We start from the raw sequence: 18872 nt of genomic DNA, 5'->3' as shown, positions 1-18872 counted from the left end.
AACTTTAATCTGTCGATTCAGTTAAAGCTGCTGCATTGCAAATAATGTTAATGAAATATTTTGTTAGCCGTCCAGTCACATACGGCAAGTGCATTGCTAAATCATGCGCGGTTATTTCCTTGCATTATCAACACGATTGGTAGACTAAGAAACAATAGTTTGATTGTCCAGCCTGATTGAGATCAGTGATGACGGCTGTGACGAGAAGGGTGTGCGCGGAGGTGGGGAGGTCTTTTACACCACACCAGCAACTATATAAGGCTGTATATATATCCAGGGCCACCGAGAGTCGGCACGGGCCCTGGGGCAGACGACCTCTCCAGGTCCCTTGTAATTGCAATATAAATTATTTTCTCAATGTATAATAATATATGCCTAGAGACTTGAAATTCAACATCTGCAGCTTGTGTGTTCTTTCCTCAGACCTTTCTTTAAAAAAAGAAAAGGAAAAGATGATGGAAAAAAATACACTGACCAAGACTGGTCCCTTTCACAGCCGGGGGCCCGGGTACATCACCCCTTCACACACACACACTTCTGTCAGGCCTGTACCTATATTATATATGTACAATAGTCAGCCCTGCCCTGTAAACAATTAAGTGATGCGTGCAAATAAAGAACGACGTCCGGAGAGAGATCTGAACCTACTACACCCCAGTCGTGACAGATATATATAAAACCTAGCTATAGAAAATGTAACTGCAGCAAATTCAGTTTGTTTGAAGAAAGTACGATCGTCATTGACGTGTGTCGATCACAGATCGAGGAGGACCCCCCCCCCCCAAGGTGTAACCTCCCTGAATTTAAAGGTATATGTATGATTCATCAAAAATGCGGTAGAATAGAGACGAGAGAATCTATACCTTGCAAGGCCAGGTCATGCATGGAGTAGCGAGCTATAGTGGAAGGGAAGAAGCTGGGTGGCGGTAGGTGGGGGTGTAGGTGGGCTGTAACCACCTGATCAATTCAGCCAATAGAAAATGGTCGCGGTGACTTCTTTGATGTGACGTTGACTGAGCGTTTACCGACTACACCGACGACGACGCCTTAATCTGAAATGTTCACAAGTTAAATGAAATTAACTTTTTGAGTCACAGTTCAAGGTAGTCGTATAGATTTTATTTTTCGCGTTCAGACAGAGTCTTATTTATTTATTTTTCTTTTTAGAGTCGTAAGCATTACCTAAGCGACACGGCGTGACGCCTCAACAACAAGGATAAACAAAGACACAGGTGTGACGAAGAAAAGGTGTTCCCACTTCCTGTCTCTCACCTGCAACCACGAGAGCTTTTTAAAAATGCTGCTGTAATCAGATGCAGTATAAAAATGAATGCATGTATGGGGGTAAGTATATATATACAGCACTTCGTCAGGGGTCACTATAATAGTCTCTTCTGATATGTTTTAAATATTGAATCCCAGTTTACAAACATATCTATTCCAAGGCATTCAGATCAGCGATTAATGTTTGCAAAGAGGGAGGGATAGGGGGTCTGTGCGGCTGTGAAGAGGGCCCGGCCTTGGTCAACTAATTAATTTGTTTTCTTTTCTTTAAAATAAAACGTTGGCGTAACATTCCTCACTCTGAGGATTTTATTCTGTGGAGCGGGGCACACGTTTGATCCCTTAATGTCATTTTTCTTCGTTTACTAACCAATTACATGTAAACAGCTATGTTCAAGTAGAGATGCAGATCCTAGTGCACGCTTGTCCAAATGTTAGCAGTCTTTATTACGCTACTGAATGAAATGTAGATATTGACAATCGAATTGTAAACACATTATTATATACTGGGAAAATAATTTACCATTACAATTACAAGTTGGCGGGAGAGGTCGTCTGTCCTGCATGGGCCTGGCTGGCTCTTCGCGGCTCTGTTTGTTTGTACTTTTTTTAAGGATAATTTAAGAGGACACCATAATATTAGTTGCATTTAAGAACAATACATTTTTATTTAAGCAGGGACATTAACATACCAATACAATACAGTACAACTTTATTTATATCCAAAGGAAATTAGGAAGCAGGTTTAAGAAGGCAGTTATAATTAGCAATCAAGAGCAGCATAGCACTATAGTAAAAGTCAGCAAGAACATTGTGCTTTTCATACCTGTCACACCAGACCCCCATGCAATCACAATTCAGACCCGAGTGCAATTACAATTCGTTTACACACCCCAGCATACTCCTCCCCACACACACCAGCTTGAATAACATAGAACATTTAAACAACATTTTACTTATAATATTTTAAATGAATGATGTTTTTATTATCCTCAGTGACATTTTGGAAACGTGATGTCAGACATCGAAAATGACATTCTTAAGAATGAACCCAGTATTTCAGAGCAAGATCAAGAGCGTACAGCAGCACTTTGCAGTGTAAATTCAGTGCTTTTGATGTATAGCGAAAGCCAGCAGGATCAATCTAGCCAACAAGCTGCCATGAGCGAAGAAAATAGCCAAGAGAGACAAGGAGCTTTGTCACCAGGTTATCATAAACCTCCTCACCACAAAAAAGGAAAGACAAAGAAATCTGATAGCATCTTTCCATCACATGGGCCATCATTGCAGAAACAGTCATCAAATGCCAGTCAAACCCATGAGTGGTCATTTGACATCAGTGAGCCACGGAGTCCAAAGAAGGAACTTACTGGTGTTCTAGAGCCTCAAGTGGTATCATCATCTCCATCATCCAGGCCTGGAAGCAAAAAGCAAAAAAGGATCAGAAACAAGGCCAGGAGGTCTTTCCCATGAAGAGTATGTCTGAAGGAAGTGAACCTTCTGAAACTGAAAAATCAGACAAACAGGCAGGAAAAAATGCACCATTGAAAATAGATTCTGTGCACAGCGCTGACCTAAACACAGCTAAGGGAAAAAGAGATGATCCATCTGCAGAAGGTTCTGATGGTCAAAAAGAGGAGAATCCAACAAATGGCCAGAATAACAGAGATGGACAAAGCATTGAGCAGTCCAGTTTCTTGAACATGAACAAGTCTCGTTACACGCCAACAGTCACTAACTCTATTAAAGATTCTTTGAACCAGAGGCACATCAACCAGGTAAAGGAATAATACTATACCAGTTATATCATGATTGTAACTACTACCACCTGCTTGTTAACAACTGCCATTATAATCGTCATATGGCACCTGATTACAGGGCTGGCTAATTCCATCCATCCCACAAATCATTATCAATCATGAATTAAAATATATGCTAAACTATTTTAGCCTTTTTTTAGTCAGATTCTTAAATTACAAAAACTATTTCATTAAATTATTTTGAAAAATATGGAAACTATTGGTGTAAGGAGATGTTAAGAAAAGTTGTAATGAGGCAGCAAGTTTGTATTTTGTTATAAAATATTTTTAGTAGTGACTATAGATAGATTATCTCACTCAGTTTATAATTTTTTCAGCATTTTTATTATGAGTATTTTTTCTGAATGCTCTTTTTTTCAAAAGACTGCCATTGCTGCTTATATCAGCAAGAATATACAACAGAGAGAGTGCAAGGCATATGCTAGAAATGCATCATCAAGGTGAATACATTTTTAGAATTGTTTTTACATTAAGATAGCTAAATATATAATTTTCCTGCAAACAGCTTAAATTGTTTAGACATTTCTGAGAATACAAACATATATTAATATAATATTTTGTGTCACATAAATAGCAGAAAACGTATTCTTTTTCAGTCAAGCAAGTCACGCTTGCCAGTGTGGGCGAGAACTCTTATGGCATGAATTAAAAGGAATACCTACAAGGGTAGATTCGGAACACACTGTTTGGCATCCCCAAACACACACTAAGGTCATGCCATGTGACTCTTTTGGAGAGATTTTGTTTCGTGGGTTTGGATCTCAGTCTAATAATTCCCCAGTAAGTAAACTTCTGTTTTAATAGCATGTAAAGGTTATGAATAAGAAATTATTGAGTACTTGTTGTTTTATGGGTCAATCTGGGTACACAGAATCTCAAATATCCCAAGTTTACTTTGTTTTCTATCAGTAAATATGTATTTTATAAATGTGGATAACAAGAAGAGTTCTGTTTTCAGTATGTACGAGTTGACTACATGACTGATATGGAGAAAATGGGGACTCTTTTGATGGATTACTGGCACCTCCCAGTACCAAAACTACTAATTTCTATCACTGGAGGTGCAAAACGTTTTAACCTCAAGGAACGTCTCAGTAACATACTCAAACAGGGGTTGGTGACAGCAGCTGTTAGTACAGGTGTGTTTCATTGATGGTTAATAAACAAAGAAGAGAAGCAGATGGAACAACATGTGTAAAATGACCAGAACAACATTTTGTTCAGTTTATTTTGAATCATGCTCATTTATCAATTTATTTAATTTAGTGAATGTTAAAATTTTGCATTTAATGAATAATGAATTTAATAAACACAGTGTGGAGTACATACCAGCATTTTGCTGACGTTTTGTGTAAAGCTGATGGAGACACCTCAGCAGTCTTACCTATATAACAGTCATAACTGTCAACATAGGACAATGTTTTTGAAATGACTCAGCATGCGTAGCTTGATATGGTGTCTTTTTATTGATAAATGCTTGTCACTATGTCAGTAACAGAGGTTATGTTTGGGAGAATTAGTAAAGTATTTATTTTAAATTTGATTTATTTATAAGTAGATTATGATTTAGCTATAAACATGTAAGCAGACTATGATTTAGTTATCAGCAGTAAGCCTGTAAGGGCATGCTGGAAAAAAATGGAGAGATATCTCCTCTGTTATATGATTTGTCATATGTCACATGATATGTGTATGATATAACAGATGGTTTTGTTGTCCTTAGGGGCTTGGATCATCACCGGAGGTACTGCTGCAGGTGTGATGGAACTGGTGGGTGAGGCTTTGCATGACCACCACCTCTCTACTGGAAATACAGATCGCAGCCAGTGTGTGGCACTGGGTATTGCATCCTGGGGTGTCATTGCTAACAATGTGGCACTGGATGGCGAAGGGGTATGCTTGTTGTGGCTAGTTTTCAGATATCTGTTTTCCTGACTGATTTGAGGGGACTGCTTTTTATCATTTTGCCTTGTCCATGGATCTTCATAGACCTTTGATGTCCTCTGTTGATCTGTTCTTTTTATTGCACTATTTATCCGTGTGCTGGATTGTTCTTCTATACCTGTTTCAAGTTATTTCAGCCTGTTGACATCTTTGTTTGCTAATGGTCTCTGCAGTATGTTCATCATTTCGTCGTGTTGTTTGCAGTTTTTACTTTATAAGATTAACTGCATCCACTCAACTGGAAATTTAACTTCTTAACTTATTCTGCTGATTTATTGAATTGATTTGACTTATTTGATATATTCCACTTATTGTTTTGTTAGATCTATGTATGTCAGTGATGCCGACTGACCTTCTGACAATAAATTGCTTTGTGACACCCTGTATCTTGCTCCATGAATATTTCTAGACTTCTGTCATGATCTCAGTGCCAGGATTGTGCTCTAGCTGTTCTTAAATGCGTTGCTCCTAGAAATTTATTCAAAGCAAAACTTCAAGTGAAGGTTCAGACTAACCTCTCCTCACCTCACTTTGATTTCAAGATCTTGCCCCTTTTAATGTGTCTGTACATTTGTTTGTTGCTATGCTTTGGTTTATGTTTGTGTCCTAAGTTTATTTTGTTTATATTGTGTCTGTATTTATATATTATGTTTTAGTTTATTTTTATTTCTGTACATCATGTAAGGAGGAAAATGTGCTATAAAAACCTAATTATTGTTCCTATTTGTTTACAGATTTATAATTCAAAAGATAAGCTTGTTTTTTTCAAATCCTGAATTTCTCAACTGTTTCTCTTTGATTTTTCTTAATTTATAGATTAATCTCTTTTCTTTTAACATTAGAACAGTGTGTTCAACTTTAACATCAAGGTCCTTCCAATGAGTGCACACGTGCAAGACATGTCTTGTTTATTCAATGAAAATTTATGTTCATTCTCATCATTCTTTTGAGAGAAGAGGCAACATATATATATAAAATTCTTAAAACATAATGAAGAAAATTCATTTTGTAAGAATTAAATTGTTTATAAAATGTGTTACAATTACTTTCCATTCCAACAGGACAGTGGTCTCTTCCCAGCCCAGTATGCTATGGAGGACATACAATCCCATGGCAGGAATCGAGCAGCTTTGGACCACAATCACACCCACTTCATTCTTGTTGATGATGGTACAGATGGGAAGTTTGGTGTGGAAATAGAGTTTCGAGCAAAGCTGGAGAGCTACATCTCATCCATAGTGGAGACGGGTGTAGCTAAGAACCAGAGTGAGTATGGATTTTATAATAAACCTATGTGTGTTATAATAACACTATGTGTGTTACTATCAACTTCTGCTTTTAGTGAACTGCCAACTGCAATTTTTTGTAAAATATCACAAATTGTGTGATTGTATGGATTTATGGCATTTTAGAATGTAAGTTTTAAATGAAAATTAGATTTTACCTTTTTTAAAATTTATTTTATGTACATATTAGAACATTTATTTATGAGTGAAAAGTTACAAGAAACTTCTTGATGCTCCCTTTAAAGTTTAAACAAACATGCACTTGCACAGACACCATGAGATCCACATTTAACCATCACTCATCCAACCACCACAATATGTACAATAAACCCAGACTGTTAAACTGTAAGATGCCTTTGTTCTGTGCTTAAACCATCCAATGTTTCTTTTCTGATGTTGCTTACTGTTCTTATGATCATTCATTAGCTTCCTCTGCTTTTCTCCTCTTTTATCATCATTATAAAGCTAGGCTTCCTTTTTTTCTCAGGTATTCATGTACCTTCAGTCCTGATTGTCGTAGAGGGTGGTGTCAACACATTACAGACAGTGCATGCGAGTATAAAGCGCAAAATCCCAGTAGTTGTTATTAATGGATCGGGACGAGTAGCTGACTTTATCGCTCTGGCTTATCGTCTTACCAAAACTTCTAATGAGTGAGTTTATGCTTAGAAATCTTACTGTACTGGAAGTAATAAGTGAATTGCATAAACATAAAACTACAATGCTAACAATACAGATAAAAAAAAAACAACATATACACATGGGGTAAAACAGATTGGATTTCTTATTGAAATTTTAAAAAAATTAATAGAGGTAAACTTACATGTTCACTACTTAAAATGTAGTTTTATATCAATAATTTGATTGTAAAAGCAGTTGATAAAGTTTTTTGTGCAGTGAACCAACTAAATCTGTTCTATATTAAGCTAGATTAAAATAAATTTTTTCTAGTGTTCTGATGTTTGTTTAGTGAGGACAGGACTGTATATCCTGATAAGTTTGACAAGACCATGAAACAGAAAGCCAAGGTTATGTTTGAGTGGCAGCGCAATGACACGGATGTTGATCAAAAGATCATTGGCTATATCAGACTTATCAAAGAGTGTCTCAAGGAAAGAAAGCTGGTAAGTTGTGTTTGTTTGTTTATATAAGCGCATGAACATGCATGATTGCATACTTAAGTATGCAGTAAAGAGATACAGAATTTTAACACTTTAGCAGTTCTTCAGAGAAAGAATTGACTCTATAGTTCTTTAGTATTTAAAATTTACTTTATTCTTTCATCCAAATGAGCTTAAAGACCACATTACTATAAATAGCACAAAGCTTATCCGCAAACATATTTAGAGAAAATAATGAAAAATGTATTCAAAAATATCTATTTATACTGACAAATGACCAACCTGAGTAGTCTCTATGGGCACAATGGAGGATTTATCTATGGTTGAGCAGCTGTATTACAGAGGGTACAAACTATTTTAAGTGCCTGTTACTTCTGCATACATGCATAGCATAATGTTTGCCTAAACTCCGTAAAACAAATTCTTCTGATAAGATGTGTTCTTGTATAGACAAAATACTGGAAGCTTTCCTAACAATTTGCTTATCAAAAAAAGAATCCAGATCCTTCTGCTTGACACCTATTACCTGAGATCAGATACTGACAAAACTGTTTGAATTGTTCCTGCTATGGACAGACTGTGGAACCAGCATACAAAGGAAAAAGAATATAAGACTTTCAATGAATGACTGATTAAAAACAAGATTTGTCTCAAGATTTCTGTGCTGACTAAAAAAATCTTTTCACCTTTCAAAGAAGGTACAATCTTTCCTGACAATGTTTAACAATATGTTCAGCATTTAGATCCCATTTAAGCTGGAAAGTGAAAACAGTGCCTAGGTACCTAAAGTGAAACTTCACTCTCAGAACTTTATCTACAGCAAGTTCATGACTACAAAATAGTAGTTTTTAGGCAGTCTGATGCTCTAAATAGCAAGCTTTTATGTCTGCATTATTCCAAGCTTGTTTTGTAAGATGGCTCTGCAGCTATTTTTTTAAATTAAAGTTATGGTCATGACTTTCAAAGCTATGTTAATGATATGTTGTTTCATTGCAGCTAAATGTTTTCAACCTAGAGAAGGCTGACTCGGTGAAAGACATTGACCGTGCCATATTATATGCGCTTTTGAGAGGTGAGAACTGGCATTTCGCAGCATTCTTGTCATTCAAACAACCATTCGTACACAAGTATACAATGGGGTTTGTTATTGCTCTCTTTATAATAGGTTAGCTCATTGTTTTGGCATTTTTCTCTGTTTTGTTCAATTAAATGTCATAGTTAAAAATGAATGGTAGTTTGCTAGCAGAATAAATGGTATCTCTACTAGAAATCATTTTGTCAGAGGGATTGTTTTAAAATATACTTTGGAAGCAAAACAACTTACAGTTACTTGAGAATGAAAATATTGTTACAGCACACTAATAAATCAGTTGGTAAAAAGACAAAAAATGAAAATGATAAGGGTCATCTAATGATTGAGCAGTGATGTTTTGATATTTTTTTAAACACATGAAGATCTTTGCTGACAGCCAACAAGTCAAATGCTAACTCTCAGCTGGCTCTTGCTCTGGCTTGGAACAGATGTGACATTGCCCGACAGGAGATCTTCACTTCTGTCAACAGGCAACACTGGAAGGTGAGATGATCAATCTTGCTTTCAGTTTTTCTGTTCTTTTCATGGAAGCCTAATTATAAAACACTTGTTTTTTGTTTTGTTTCGGTATATTTGGTTGGCATGCAAACATGTGACATTTTGCTGTAATTAAGAGCGAAATTTCCTTTAAACTGATAAATTTAAATGCTTAAATGTGGATGGAAATGCTTGTGTTGCCAAGACTGCATTCAACAAGAGAGCTGTGTGTAAGTATATGCATTTTTAAGGATATAATTTGGGACATCCTCTTTCTATTATTATTATTACTATATTATTCTATATAACTTTGATATTAGCTTTGCTGTTACTTTTGTTTTTAGCTGTCAGGGTTGTTCTAGCCGAAGAGCACCCTGCATGTCAGGCACATGTTAACTCACTGTCAAGGAATCAACTTTTGATGATTAGAGAGCAGCTGTAGTCTCTTATCTCCCATGGTCATCTCATCTGTTAACGTCAGAGAAAAAAAAATTCAATTGCATTTTAATAGTTGCGTCTATGGTCTGGTATAAAACAGTCCAGTATAAGATGAAAGGCAAATCATTACACAAAAGATAATCTGGCTTCCCTTTTGCTTCTTAAATTCTTGCAGCATATTGACCTGTATCCAGCTATGTTCACTGCCCTTGTACAGAACAGAGCAGATTTTGTTCAGCTGTTTCTTGACAATGGTTTGGACCTAAAGCGCTTTCTCAACATCAAGACTCTCTGGAACCTGTACTGTGAAGTGAGATTTGTTAGATATTTTTATATCACAATATAAACTCTGTCGGAAAGAACAAAAATGCTAGTGCGTTATATTTCTGAAGGCAGAAAGTTGTCAGTAATCAGTAATACTTCTGTTTGCCTTATACATATTGATCTGTTGTATTTCTGGAAAATCCTATAAACATGCAAATATAGTGAGAAATTGCATGTGATTGAGAAGGAACTAATGATAAGATGTCCATTCTGTGCATGTTGAAATATTTCTATGTGCTCCCCAAGAAAATAGAATCTGGACAAAAGTCTAGATATTGCTCCTTGGTTGCAGTGCATTAAGGAGGAGACAGATGCTGGGGCTCAACTTCTGCGTTATCTGATCACTTACCAGAAGGTACTAAAAGGGTATAAAGAAGAGTTTTCATGTGGTGTGTGACCACAAGAGGCTTTCTTCAGGATATTTTGTTTGGCAGTAGTGTGATCATACTCATTTGTTCATTGAATTTAATGTTAATAACACATTTGGAGGGAGGTTAAGAAATAGTTTAATAAAATATAAAATATATTTCTTCTTAAGCAAAGATTTCCATTTTCTTTGTGAAAGCAAACCTGGACAGCCTTCCTATTATGTCATGACCCACCAGATTTTGAGAACTTTCCTGATCTTCTTCCATACATCGGCAAAGTTGTGGCACACTTGCTTGAGGACCAGAGATTCAATTTTTATTCTGGTAGGTTTAATCTTTTGAACATATCTTTCACTTGTAAGCATGGATTCTGTTAGTTGCAATCATGTTGCAGTGTTCAGCTTAGTATGTAGTGCAAAATTTATTTTGTTGCCTATAGTAATAGAGTGAATGCACAGGCATATACCTAAAATAACAGAAATAACTTGATTGTTTCTCAAATTTGTCTCATGTTATAGTTACCTTTCACATAAAAAAAACAATAATACTATCAGTAAGCATTGAGTTGTTAATTCCTATTTTGCAGACAAAAAATTTGTTGTTCGCGATAACAATCCCTCTCTGGAATGGAAGAAGAGAGACTTTGCAGCTATAAAGCGATTGAAAAAAGCAGGTAAGGTTTAATTGCTTTCATTTCATGCTTTTATTGTGTGGTTATTTATTTATTTTGAAAGGTGAGAGGTTATTAAAAAAATGGTTTTTGAATGGTACACTAGATCTTTCTTTAGAATCTTTCCACATATAAAAAGTAAGATGTAGGGCTGCTGTTTTCATTGAGTCTTTAACATCATCTCACAATCCCCATGGCTTAGATGCCTGAATGAAGTGTGTATTGCATTTCTGCAGGTAGTGAAACCTCTTTATTAAGACTTCTTGATTACGACCCCCTCTTATACTTACAACCCCAAAATGATTCATGGACATATTTCGCGATATAAACATAATCTCTAATATGACTACCTTCCAGCCCAACTTGTGACCGACATTTTATGATCCATTACAACTTACTGCAAAAGTTGCATGTTAAAAAAAATTAAGCACATTTTAAAATACACTGCTTCTTGCAGGCCGGTTACTCAATATTATGGTTTTCTGCAGAAATCATGTAAATAAGCATATTTTGAAAGAGACTGCTTGTTCTATGGGTTATCTGTCATTTCAACCCAAACCATAATATTATTGCTCCAGTCATAGCTACCATATCATCCCAACACTGAAAGTCAAAATCCATCCAGACTCAAATTAAGGTGAATTATACTCTTTACCAGCCATTATCAGCTAATTATGCTTCATTCTTTTGCAGAAGTCACATGTCTGTAAAAATAAAATTATTGACCAATTTCTTTATTGCAACTTTTTGAAAATCATGTTCAAAAATATAAATAGTACATTTTAAGAGAGGGTTTTTGTCTGCCAGGATACATGTCTATTGATTGATTACTCTTACCTGGAGTTCCCCTATAAATCTTCAGTACAGCTTAACAATGGCAGAATAAGCATGACCTGCTTATTCTAAATAACAAAAACTATTAAAAAACATAATAATATGGTTTTAAGAGCATTATTTCAACCTTTGGTTCCTGGATTTATGCCAGACTGGTTGATCTCCCTACGACAACCCCTCTGTTAGACCCGATTTTGGTGGATTTTAGCCAGTCTTTATAGGGAGGTTCACTGTATCAGTTTAGCCATACTCTTTAGATAGTAAAAGAAAACAATGGCTTGAAGTGGCAAAAGGAATAATCCATAACTGTGATTGTTTTGATGGTGTTGGCAAAGCTTTTATTGAGTTATAAGCTTGATATGAGAGCTAGTTCTGATGTGTATACAGAAAGATGAGCTTTTAAAGTGTGAAGAAAATTGAAAGTATCATTATCACTAATGTCTTTTTATTTAGTATGAACTTAAATGTCACTTAATAATGCTAACATTTAAGGAGACTCCTTTTATATGGTTTTAAACACAACATCTAAGCTTCATGTGCTTGTTAGTGAAATATATTCAAATATCTATATATTCACACTTATAGAAGTAGTCTCACCATAGTTTGCTTCTCAGATGTGATGGATAGGTAAATATAACTTCACTTCCACAGGAGGGAAATTTTTGCCTGTAAAGAAGCATCAGAAAACTAAAGATGAATTTGATTTTGAATCTCCGGAGAGAGAGCTGTTTCTGTGGGCCATTCTTTTCAATCGTAGTAGACTAGTTCGTCTCTTCTGGAAGCAAGGCCGTGATCATATTGGTAATTATGTTCTTTTCTTAATTTTGTGTATGCGTGCATGCCTGTGCACACATTTTTATGTGTAAAAATTAAGCACAAATATTGTAGGTGTATGCATACATGTTTGTTCTATTTTAGAAAAGTTAAGCTAGAATTTGGTGGGCTGAAAAGATTAAGTAGAGTTACCATTGAACTTAGTTGATCACATGAGTTCATAAACTAGCTGTTGATAATGAAGGCAATGAGACTGACTGATTTAGTAGAAACAAAATACAAGACAAATAAATAGGAGCTAGGTAGCAGATCCGATCTTCACACCTACCGTCTTTTTCTGCATATATGGCACCTGTTCACAAAGCTGGCAACTTTCCCCTGATGTAGCATTAGTTGCTGGCTCATTGTAAAATGTCTTCAGTATTCCACTGTCAGAATCATGCTATCAGTGAGCTAATATTTACTAGTATGCTACTGTACTAAAAATATATCAAAGCCGGTTTCATGTGTATGGAGGAGACAGTTTGTGGCTAGAATTCCCAGATATTTGATTTTGACAAAAACATGAATATGAATAGTTCTACTATCAGTGAGCAGAACTGGTGAGAATTTGCTTGGCAGGTGGTGCCCTCTTTGCCTCGGCACTGCTGAAGCAGTTGTCCAGTTTTGCTGATAATGAAGAAGAGGATGATTTAAGTGCTGAGATGGCCACCTGTGCTGGGTAAAGACATCAAAGTTTATTTTCTTTTTTGTTATGACAACCTGGGATTCATTTCTCTCACTGGTCATATATTCAGATCATGACAGTAAATCATTAGATCCTTGCTAACATTGTGTCAGTCATTCCCTTTTGCTCTCGTTTGAAGCCTTTCGCAAACACATTCATTTATAATGTTTATAAAGCTAGCACAGTTGATACAACATAAACAATAAGAGCAATAATAAGTTTATTCAAACAGCATCATGCTCTAGCTAGCAGTCAAGTACACTGTTCTTTAGACACCACATTTATATGCCAAACGTTTTCCTAGGACTGTCATATTTTATTCAATAGGAATGGTATTTTTCATGTTGCTTACAGAGCATGTGAGCAGTGGGCTGTAAGTGTGTTGTCTGAGTGCTATTCACGAGATAAACAGCTGACACACCATCTGCTTGTTCGTGAGCTGCCATCTTGGGGTCAAACAACCCTCTTCAGCATGGCTGATAGCTATGAAATGATGGAATTCTCTGGACACTCTGCATGCCAGACCAAAGTATCTTCAATCTGGAAGGGTCGTATGGCACTCTATACATCAGAGATGAAGGTTTGTCAATTCTTCCATTTTTTCCATTTCTTTATGGCATATTGTGTGAAGACAGATGCAGCAGCTTGAGGAATGAAGAGAAATAGTGAAATTGAAAATGATTCCAATAACTTAAATCCATAAGGGCATGCTGCTGCTTCCAATGCATACCAATTGCACTTCTTTCTCTCTCTTTTGGGGAGGGGGATGGTGTACCACTTAGGAACAAACATATAGTAATAATGTTCAGAAAAGATACCTGATGATTGGGAGATATTTTTGTCAGGATACTTGTAAACATTTTTGTCCATGAATTTTATCCATTTGGTCATGCTTCCACATTTTAGACAAAGAATTACTAAGTCTTGAATTTTTTAGTTGTTTTGTATATCACACATTATTTTAAGATGCTCACAGCACATTTTTACGTTGATATATGTAACTCAAGAGCATATGCATTGCAGTAATAGTGAAATCTACTCTCTAATACCTTTTCCACCTCATTGGCCATTAATTGATTCATTTTAATTCAAATGAGGAAGCTTTCTCCAGTTATAACAAGATTTGAGAGTTTCAGTGAGTTACAAATGTTCATTTCTTATCTTTTACTCAACAACTGCCATGGACAAATGAAAGATAGTTTTGATGAGTTTTAGTTTTCATGTTTGCAGATCGCTTTGTGCATTTTCTTCCCTCTGGTGGTTCCCTCCATCAAGTTCACTGCTGATTATAAGCCCAAAGAAGAAGACAAAAAGAAAGCAACGCCTGGAGATCTTACAGAGTCTCCGAGGGGTTCGACTCTGCTTAACAATACTGTGTCTCCCAGAACTCTTTCTGATGACAACCAAGATGGTAAAGGTTTTGTGCCTTCTCAGTCCAGACGTGAAAGGGTGTACACCATTGCAAGCAAATTCAACAAGGTTAATCTCTGTGACCTCAGAACTGCTGATAACATCAGCATCTTTGCAGCTATACTCTATTTCTACCAGGCTCCAGTCACCAAGTTCTTCTGCAACATAGTAAGTGGTGCTCTGTTCTGGAAGAACTTTCCTGCATTTATAGTATAGATGTGTTGTTTATAGTATAAATGGATGGATATAGATGAATGAAGGTAGGATAACGTCAGTGATAACAGGAGAAAAGATTAAAACCATATCAGTTTGAGATAAGTGCTGTATGATGCTGTTCAGAAATGTTTTTCCTGTTTTATACAGATTTCCTACTTCGTATTTATGGGACTTTTCACCTACTTTGTACTGGTTGAATTGAGACCTGTTGAGACAGATTCTCCATCCATTTTTGAGTATATTACTTGGGCGTGGCTGGGCACCATGGTTCTAGAAGAATTCAGACAAGTAAGAATCTGTGGGTTTTTTCGCTTGCCAGAGAATAAAAAAAAAGCAGCTAATCATTTCTTTGAAATGATGAAACAAAAATTAACTCTTAAAAAAAAAAAGATAACTTGACGTTAACATGCTAATGCATACGATATTCATTTAGTTTGAAAAACTAATCATAATAAATAAACAACGCTTCATTGATGACAAAAAAATTAGGATTATAGTCAACATTTTTTTTTTTTTTTTACCAGACTCCCTTATAGCACACCAAGTTTTTGCAAATTGGAAAGGAATTAGATGTATCCAACAAACTTTCCAAAAGTATTTCTCTACAGAGAGTTCTCTGGTCTTTAAATGCATTGATTTCTTTATCACTTTTCTATATCCTCCGTTTTGTCTTTATTTGCCATCTGCACAAGTTAAGGGAGGCTATTTAGTTTGGAAATGTGAAGCAAAACATTTGTGGGGTTGCATCCCTTGCTAAACCCATTACTACTGGCATGTGATATGGCATGTTAAGTTTGTTATAACTGATAAGCAAGATGAAAAATCAGAATATACCTGATGCTGCTCCTAATACATTATCACTATTTCTGATTTTCAGATGATGAGCAAGGATCATGGGTCAGTAATATACAAAATAAAGAACTGGTTTGGAAACGTGTGGAACAAGTTTGATCTTCTCATATATGTCTTGTTTATGGTGTCGATCATTTTGCGATACCAACTGGATTCTGAATTTGTGTGGGCACGCATTGTTTACAGCATTACAATGGCTCTGTTCTACCTGCGCTTTATGCAGTTCTTCTATGCTGAGAAAAATATAGGCCCCAAAGTCATCATTATACGGAAAATGGTGAGATTTATGAAATAACATAATCATTATGGAGTGTATTTAAAATGGCATAACACTCTTAAGTACTTAAAGAAGAAACATGATGGCAGAATATATGATAGTGAATGATAAGCAGCTTTTAGCTGTCTTTCAACTTTTATCACCAAAGGTTGTCCATACTTGTCTTTGAAACATTTTGATGGGATCAGTTTTCTGATAGTATTGAAAACTTTTATTTTGAGTAATGATGTGTAAAATATAATAATGTTATGTATCAATGACGTGTTTTTCTTTTTTTTTTTTTTTTTCTTTGCAGTTGACAGACCTGTCATTTTTTGTTGCCATCTTGGTGGTATTCATGTTGAGTTTTGGTACTGCATACCAAGCTAACTTGTTTCCCCATTCAGTACCGAGCTGGACTATCCTTGGCAATGTGTTTTATTTTCCCTACTTCCAGATGCATGGAGAAAATTTTCTGGATGAAATGCAAGGTCTGCTTGAATTTTGATAGTTTAGAACATGACAGTTCATGTTCAACATGTAGGTTGTGACAGCTCACATACCAAATTGATGAGGAAGACAGCATTTTGATTTTAGGGTGTTTAAGTACAAGTTGTAAATAATACTTTCATATATGTTGCACTGCCATACAGCCAGAATATAGTGACATCTATCACCATTTGACAAAATTAATTGTGTTTGTTACTACTGAATGATAAATTTATATAAAGAGATTTAATTAGTGATCTATTTGCTTGTCTTATTGTTTAATGTAAAATCAGTAGTTATGCTGCATTCTGTTGACCATCAGGTGAACCAACACCAAACTGCTCAAAAAATCAATCAGTATGGGGGAATAATCTAGCTGATCGGTGTCCAGAGAATAACAAAGTGGTGCCTGTATTGTTGGGTGTGTACTTGATGCTTATCAACATCCTTCTGGTCAACCTTCTTATTGCCATGTTCAGGTACTATTGCTTAACATTGTGTGCATGCATCATTCAGCTACCCACCCGCTCACTCATATCCAGAAATATTTTCATATATGTGCACACTCACACACTCACACATATATATATATGTATGTTACTGTGTTAAAGATAAAGTACGTCAGTGAATGAGTGCCAACCATTTTATGTAGAAAGTGTCTACCTTGAGAGATCCTAGTATGTAGCTGACATGTTTCAAGACAATACACAGAGTTTAGCAGATACATTAGGGCATTCTTTGGGATTTGACAGCCTTCTCTTAGTATGGTGGGCCTGCAACTAATGCAGTTTTCACTCATTCCATTTGAACCATGTGCTTTTTATAGACACATATAAATTAGAAGAGCTTTTACACAATTATGGATGAGCCTTGCAGGTCTTGCATGGTGACACCATGTTTTAGGTATTTAAAAGAAAAATAACCGGTGCGGGAGCCAATTACAACACTCTGTAAGTTAAGGGACTATACTATAGGTTGTAAAATGTATTCTGTTTACCCTTATGGCCACTGAAATTTCTGCTTATCATTATAATTTGACACTGATAATGATTTAAGAAGGAAAACATATACAAAAGCATGTAAAACCTAGAGCAGTTCTATGGTGCATTTTCATTACTTTTATGCTGTAATGTCATCTTTTATACTGGTATGCTGTTAATATTACTAGCACTTATTTGCATGATAATGTTGCAGCTACACATTTCAAAATGTACAAGACAACTCTTTGAAAGTCTGGCGCTACTATCGGCTGTCTCTGGTGTTTGAGTATGCTGATCGTCCAACTCTAGTGTCACCTCTCATTTTCATAAACCATGTTTTCGATTTTTGAGGTGGCTGTGCTACAAGGCAACAAAGGACTGCATTAATCGACATGATCCATTACGTAAGTGATGCCTGTGTGTCTGAGTACTGTGCCGCTGTCTTCTGTGATTAGATTATTTTTTTTTTTTAAGAAGGAACGATATTTATAAATACAGTATTATTTCAGCAGGCATGAATGCTGTATGTTTATTTCAGCTGCACATTTATTTATTTTTGTGTATTATGCTGCATGTATGCCCATTGTGAGACAAAGTCTTCTGATTCTTCATAAATGCATTGAGCCTTCTGAAATATTGACAAATGACAGAGGTGAAGGTGTCCCCTGAAGACCACAATCGCCTGTCTGTGTTTGAACGAATGGCCATGGAGAATTATTTGACTCATTCCAAGCAGATGTCTAAGGGGTCACTTGACAACCAAGTGGCCACAACAGCTGAAAGGTCAGTACAAGAACAGGCTGTTTGCCAGTAACTGGAAAAATTCTGCAATTTAGTTCAGTGACTAAATTATGAAATGTAGCTGGATAAAATGTATCACTAAGAATTTTTAAAGTCTACTTTGCATTGTTGGACTGGTTTTTGATGATTTAAATATTTTGCATTTATAAAGTTTTGATTCATTTCATTATGATGGGGGAGAAGAGCTATGAAACAGTCGCTATTACAGCAGAAAATGTTTTGAGACTGAGCATTATGGTTTAACTTTATGATGTGCAAAAGTAAGTTAGCTATAAAAGTGATCAAAACTCATAATACTGCACTTTTATCCTTTTTAAACTGCATGCCTTGTGGCCATTAAGTGATGTATTTATACAGTCCCCCATGAAAGTAGAAAGTCAGCAGATAATGTGAGGCTCCTCACTTAACTAAGACAAAGACCATGGAGTTCCCAAATATGCTACAGCTGACAGTTTAACATCTAATAAATATTTGTTAAAACATTTTTAGTTATGCTTGGTCGTCAAATTTATAGGATTGAAAGCATAATGGAGGAGCTGGAAATTATCAAGGACACAATTCAGCAGCAAGAAGGCCAGAGGGCACAGTTTGCTGGGATGCCAGCAGAGAGCCCATCAAAAGAAGCAGATATCATGGAGCGTGTTTCTCCATCTGCACCAGACAGGTGTGTTGATACGATGCCTTTTGTTGCAGTTTCTGTATCAGTAA

The 18872-nt window shown here is 35.9% G+C and overlaps 1 protein-coding gene across 1 annotated transcript in view; it reads left to right on the top strand.

Annotated features, from left to right (window-relative positions):
- The first annotated feature begins 981 nt into the window (after positions 1 to 981).
- The window catches only part of LOC112561084 (transient receptor potential cation channel subfamily M member 2-like), a 21359-nt gene continuing 3468 nt past the window's right edge, over positions 982 to 18872 (top strand). Inside the window, 27 exon segments of the mRNA XM_025233306.1 lie at positions 982 to 1344; positions 2281 to 3062; positions 3468 to 3544; positions 3701 to 3884; positions 4063 to 4243; positions 4828 to 4997; positions 6110 to 6314; positions 6822 to 6987; positions 7305 to 7458; positions 8452 to 8527; positions 8925 to 9031; positions 9639 to 9773; positions 10080 to 10142; positions 10353 to 10479; positions 10742 to 10828; positions 12311 to 12460; positions 13055 to 13154; positions 13515 to 13740; positions 14391 to 14738; positions 14934 to 15074; positions 15664 to 15915; positions 16211 to 16385; positions 16706 to 16862; positions 17578 to 17696; positions 17699 to 17767; positions 18014 to 18146; positions 18679 to 18828. Of these exon segments, the coding sequence (XP_025089091.1) occupies positions 2754 to 3062; positions 3468 to 3544; positions 3701 to 3884; positions 4063 to 4243; positions 4828 to 4997; positions 6110 to 6314; positions 6822 to 6987; positions 7305 to 7458; positions 8452 to 8527; positions 8925 to 9031; positions 9639 to 9773; positions 10080 to 10142; positions 10353 to 10479; positions 10742 to 10828; positions 12311 to 12460; positions 13055 to 13154; positions 13515 to 13740; positions 14391 to 14738; positions 14934 to 15074; positions 15664 to 15915; positions 16211 to 16385; positions 16706 to 16862; positions 17578 to 17696; positions 17699 to 17767; positions 18014 to 18146; positions 18679 to 18828 (4061 nt within the window). The 5' untranslated portion in view covers positions 982 to 1344; positions 2281 to 2753.

This window comes from Pomacea canaliculata, linkage group LG1 (assembly GCF_003073045.1).
Source record: "Pomacea canaliculata isolate SZHN2017 linkage group LG1, ASM307304v1, whole genome shotgun sequence".
NCBI lineage: Eukaryota > Metazoa > Mollusca > Gastropoda > Architaenioglossa > Ampullariidae > Pomacea > Pomacea canaliculata.
Note: the sequence above shows the minus strand (reverse complement) of the source record. Positions and strands in the feature narration are given on the sequence as shown.